Here is a 5,232-nt window from a genome sequence, read left to right as displayed (position 1 = left end):
TCTTTTTCCCTCGAGAATTTGACCTCCCAGACTCGTTTGGTTGCTGGTTTGTGTGGATACGAAGAGACGTTCTGCTTCTTTGCAGCTAAGGTGCATGATGGTACGCTTCAGATGCCGGATTCCTAGGGTTTCTCTCGCAATTCTTCTCGCCTTTGCCCAAAACATAGTAAATTTTTCTCACGTTCTTCCATTTTTGGAGTGCTCTTGACAGTAAATGTGTGCAATCGGGCTTTGAAAGAGGAGACGCACCCGAGGCCGCACTCTAGGCGTGGACCCCGGAAGTTGGGGTCGAAGTTTCAGGATGACGAGGGGTAAAACCAGAAATTCAATGCATGGATCTTGTAACTGCACTCTATTAAACTACCGATTTTGATGGACCAGATGTCATGTTTGGGGAAATATTACACTTAATGGTGAGGTTTGAATTACACAATAGAATCCCTCATGAAATTTGTTCTTGAGTCCATCTTCTTAGTCTTTATTGGTTCAAGGCTCTTGAATTTTTTTTCTATGAATAGATTCATATAGTCATGGATTAATCAGTATTAATACTTTATTACACTGTCTTTTATGATATGACTCATTAACTTTACATATATTATAATCACATATCATTGAAATTCTTTTATTTTTCTTTTTCTCAACCTTCCCTTTATTTGCATACTTTTTTATATCATAAGCGGATCGACTTTGTTTTTGTTTATGCAAGAAAGATTTCAATTGTTACAAAGATATGACTAATATATCATACCTTCTAGATTTCTAGAAACTTATATTCTATCTGATGTGTAGCGTAGAAATCGACTTTCATGTAAAACAATTAGTGCCTTCGAAGTACTTGTTCAATAGTTAGAATTTGTGTGAGTTTTATAAAACTCTATTCTTCTTTAAATGTTACCAAAGGATAAATATCTTATTTCTATTAGTCTTACCTAGCTTATTTTAAGCATACAAATTATGAGAGAAAAGGTATCATGCCTTAATTAAATAGACAAATATCGTAAGTAGCAATTACACGAGGCAAAAAAATTGTTGAAAAACAATTCACCAAACTTAATCCCTAAAAGATTTTGTTCCTAACCAATATGTTGTTAAAATTAAGGGTAAAAGTCACCAAAAATCCTAAACTATGCTTATTGTGACACATTTACCCTAAATTTTTTATGTGACACCAAAAATCTCAAGCATGTACATTCTAACATATTTACCCTTCATCAAAGTTCTATCAATGAAAACTATTAAAAATCTGCCAACATTGACTTCATAAAGCAAACAATATTGACACGGCGTTCACGTGGCTTAAGTGAAATAGCTAAAACATCGTCTAACTAAATCAGCTTGAGGTTTATATAACATGTAAAAAAATTCAGATTATACAAGATAAATATAAAGTTTAATACAAATTCTTGAAAAGGAAAAGTCGTTGCTCTTGTATCGAAACGAACCCCAAGAGTCAGGACACCTTTTCTTCTTTCCTGTTCGCCATTTTTTTTTTTTGGACAATTCCTGTTCGCCATTGAAGAGCTAGGAACTTTACAATGATGAGAACAGCAACGCCCCCTCCGCCAAAAAGATGTAAAAAGATCTGCAATAATTTCTATCTTCGGAGATAAATACAGTACAAATCATTTCTTCAACTTTGATTTATCGTTTGCGAGGTACACTTTAGTGGGCCAACTTGAAGTTTTACAATGAAACGAACCATCCCTCTGTCATGCTCTGTTTCCCGGAGCGAGCTTTCACGTCCCCCTCCCCTGCCGCGCAGCCCTCGCGGCGGCGGCAGTCGGGTCCCCAGCTGCTGCAGCGGTGGCCGTACGATCATCTCCATTCGCCGCCGCCGCCTCTGCTTCCAACGCCGCGGCTTTGGAATCATCTCCCCTACCCGTCAAATCGATGGAAGCCTCTCTGAACTTCCTGTAGATGTCGCCCCTGTAGAACTTCCTCGTCCTCAGCACCAGAAATGAGGATACCATGCACCCGAAGAGCGTCGCCCCCGTGATCACCAGGAACGCCGTCTTGTAGCACTCGACGCCCTTGCACGTCAAGTCCTGGCCGTCTTCCCTCGCCAGCCCCGCGGCCGCCATCTGCCTCGCCGCCTCCCGGTCGTAGAGCCGGCCCGCCACCTTCACGTTGAGGATGTAGCTCCCGACGGGGCTCGCGCCGGCCCCCAAGTTGTACAGCGTGGAGTAGTACTTGAGCCCGAAGATTTCGGATATGATGGCGAACACCAGCGGCCACTGCGCGCCGAAGCAGAACCCGATGATGATCGACGCAGCGTAGAGAGAATTGGGGACGCCGAAGGCGATTAGGAGGTGGCCGACGCAGGACAGGAGGAGGACGAGGGTCAGGAGGAGAGGGCGGGGGCACTTGTACTTGGTAAGGAGGATCTCGGAGGCGAACCCGGACACAACCCGGCCGAGGTAGTTCCAAATGCTGACAAGGGACACGAATGTGGTGGTGCTCCGGGACGGGTACCCGAGCGAGCTCCCGATCTGGCCCAGGTTGTCGATGGCCGTCAGCGTCCCGCCAGCGCCGAACGTGGTGGCAGTGAATAGTATCAGCATGTCGATGCTGAAGAGGGCCTGCAGGATCGTGTAGTCCTCGCCCCTGTCCGGAGGCCGGAGGATATTGCCGCAGCCGCACGCCCCGGTATGCTGCGGCGGAGGCAGCGCCAGCACAGGTTCGGAAGCGTTCGGCGGCGGTGGTGGCGGAGGAGTTTCGGGCCTTTCGGCGACTACTTTGAGCTGATGGGAAGGGTCATTGTTCATAACGATCTCCCTCTTCCTCTTCCAGAGAACAATCTCTTCCTTGACGACGATGAAAATCGGCAGGAAGAGCAGGAGGAGCACGACCGCAGCGCTTCCAGCGTACTCAATCCTCGAGAACCGGAGCTGGTTCTGCAGTATGATGATGGCCATGAGGAACCCGGCGAGGCCGAGCGAGACATACAGGAGCTTGTAGAAGACCTTGAGCTCGTTCTTCTGCCGGACCACCTCAAGGATGCGGATGGTGCGCAGGAAGACGACGGAGATGGCTGCGGGGAGCCAGGCGATGAGGAGGATGAGGGACTCGGAGTCGTCGCCGTAGAAGGCGTGGTAGAGCTGGGCCAGGATGGCGCCGCTCAGGCCGACGAAGCCCTTGAGCAGCCCGAGGATGGCGCCGCGGCTCTCCGGGAAGTTCTTGACGGCGGTGACGAGGGCGCCGGTGTTGGCGAACGACTGGGAGTTGGCGCCGATGCAGATGTAGAGGCACATGAGCCAGAGGCGGGGCCGGGCGGAGCGGCCGGTGACGGCGAGCCAGATCATGAAGTAGCCGAAGAAGTTCATGGCGGCGCCGATGGAGAGGACGACCCAGGGCGGGGTGACCTCGTTGACGAGGCCCGAGACGATGCCCACGTTGGCGCCGAGGTCCTTGAAGAAGCCGAGGAGGTTGAGGCTGGTCTGGTCGTAGCCGAGGCTGGACTTGATGTCCCCGGAGTAGAGGCTGAAGATGTAGGTGGCCCCGGCCACCGACATGATGAGGAGGGCGGCGAAGGCCATGAACCACCGCCCGAGGAGGGCGTGCGCGGCCAGCGACCTCGCCTCCCTCCAGCCGGACCCGAAGCCGCCGCCGGTAACGTCGGCCATCACCATTTCGGCAGGTGAAGTCGCTAGATGTTTGTGCTGTGGTGTGTTGATATGATTGATCTGTCTGAGCGGGGATATTTACGGACACGATGGGGGCAAGGATCGGGGCTCGAGGAGAAAATGTTGAGTATATCTCGTCCTCCAACGTGGCAAATAAAAAAACAATTCAAATTGCGCCACGTGTCCAGCATGGGCCACATTGTCAGCAAATTTTCCCCCACTTTTCTCTCTCCGCCTCCTCCCTCTCCGAGAACTCCCTCTGCACGCTCTCTCGATGAATTTCTCCCCACCTTTCTCTCTCTCCTCTCTTCTCTTTCCCTCCTCTGCACGCTCTCTCGCCCGACTCTTCTCACTTTTCTCTCTCCTCTCTCGCAACACACTTTCTCTTCGCCGATGTGGACGAACAGCCGGCCACCTCGACCTCCGCGACGACCTCTGGTATGGATGGGAAGGTGCACAAGTGCTCGATCTCATTTCCCCATCGATCAAGCTCTCGAATATGAAGTACCGACATTTTTCAAGAGTCTTTATATCATATCCCACATTTTGACACGTATCCGATACTTTCTTTGACACTCGGTTAATTCGTGTCGAAAAATCCGACACTTAATTAACTTTTCCGACACTCTTCAACACCCAATTCAAAATTTCAATATGCGAGTTTTTGACACGTGATTCCACTATCGATGTCAATCTTAAAAAATTTTAATAAATGAAATGTCAAAATATATGTGAAAAAAAATAAAACACAATAATAAAAATAATAAATGGAGAAAAAAAAAACATAATCTTTTATTCTCTTCGACTCTAACTTTTCACGGTACATAATTTACTCCTTAAGTTGGGGGAGGAAAAGACAACTTTAACAAAACTTTAGCTTTGCCCACAACAATTGATGCAATGCCTTTTTTTCAATTTTAACTTCTTCGACTTCACCTACATTTGCCGCAATACAACTAATTGCTTCTTCTGTTCTTCCTCTTCTTCTTCTTCTTCTTCTTCTTTTTTGTCGGTCCATTCTTCCTTTAATAGGCAGTTCGTGTATATGCATCCAAGATTAGTAGGAATCAAGAACTAGACAATGTGGAGGAGTGTGTGATTCCCAAGGTTGAAAGACCATCAAGTAATTAGAAAACAATCAAGGGCCAGAGGTAAGTATTCTATTTTTTTTTCCTCCATAAAACTAAATACGAAGGAGAACAAATAATTTTCTAAATGCTTGCATATTACATTCTCAGATTTACAAGCTTTCTTCATGTTGGTTTGAAACATTTGGAAATTTATTTAAGGGCTACAGTAAAGTCGTTACATTCACTCTCTTGTAACTTCTCTTCAGTTATAATCTCATCCAACTTAGCAATCTTCATATCCACCCATAGAAGCCCTAGCCTTCTACACAATGCAACCATACGTTTGTCCTTATCTCCATCTCCTTCCATAGTTAAAAATGTAAAGAGGGTTGTCAATGCAAAGTGATTAGGGGAAAGATGGTGAGAAGACTGGCTAGAACTACAAGTCCACTTGAGGCCATCAGGTGGAAGAGCTAGAGAAACACCAAACCAGCAAAATGCTATCCATCACAGTTTGAGATGAGAGGATGTGAATT

General features: G+C 47.0%; 1 protein-coding gene across 1 annotated transcript; it reads right to left on the bottom strand.

Annotated features, from left to right (window-relative positions):
- Positions 1 to 1,614: 1,614 nt before the first annotated feature.
- On the bottom strand, positions 1,615 to 3,726 carry LOC120290942 (protein NUCLEAR FUSION DEFECTIVE 4-like). The gene has a single exon (XM_039307843.1). It carries the CDS (start codon positions 3,630 to 3,632, stop codon positions 1,740 to 1,742), a length of 1,893 nt encoding a protein of 630 aa, XP_039163777.1. The 5' UTR covers positions 3,633 to 3,726; the 3' UTR covers positions 1,615 to 1,739.
- Positions 3,727 to 5,232: the final 1,506 nt, after the last annotated feature.

This window comes from Eucalyptus grandis, chromosome 1, assembly GCF_016545825.1.
Source record: "Eucalyptus grandis isolate ANBG69807.140 chromosome 1, ASM1654582v1, whole genome shotgun sequence".
Classification (NCBI taxonomy): Eukaryota; Viridiplantae; Streptophyta; class Magnoliopsida; order Myrtales; family Myrtaceae; genus Eucalyptus; species Eucalyptus grandis.
Note: the sequence above shows the minus strand (reverse complement) of the source record. Positions and strands in the feature narration are given on the sequence as shown.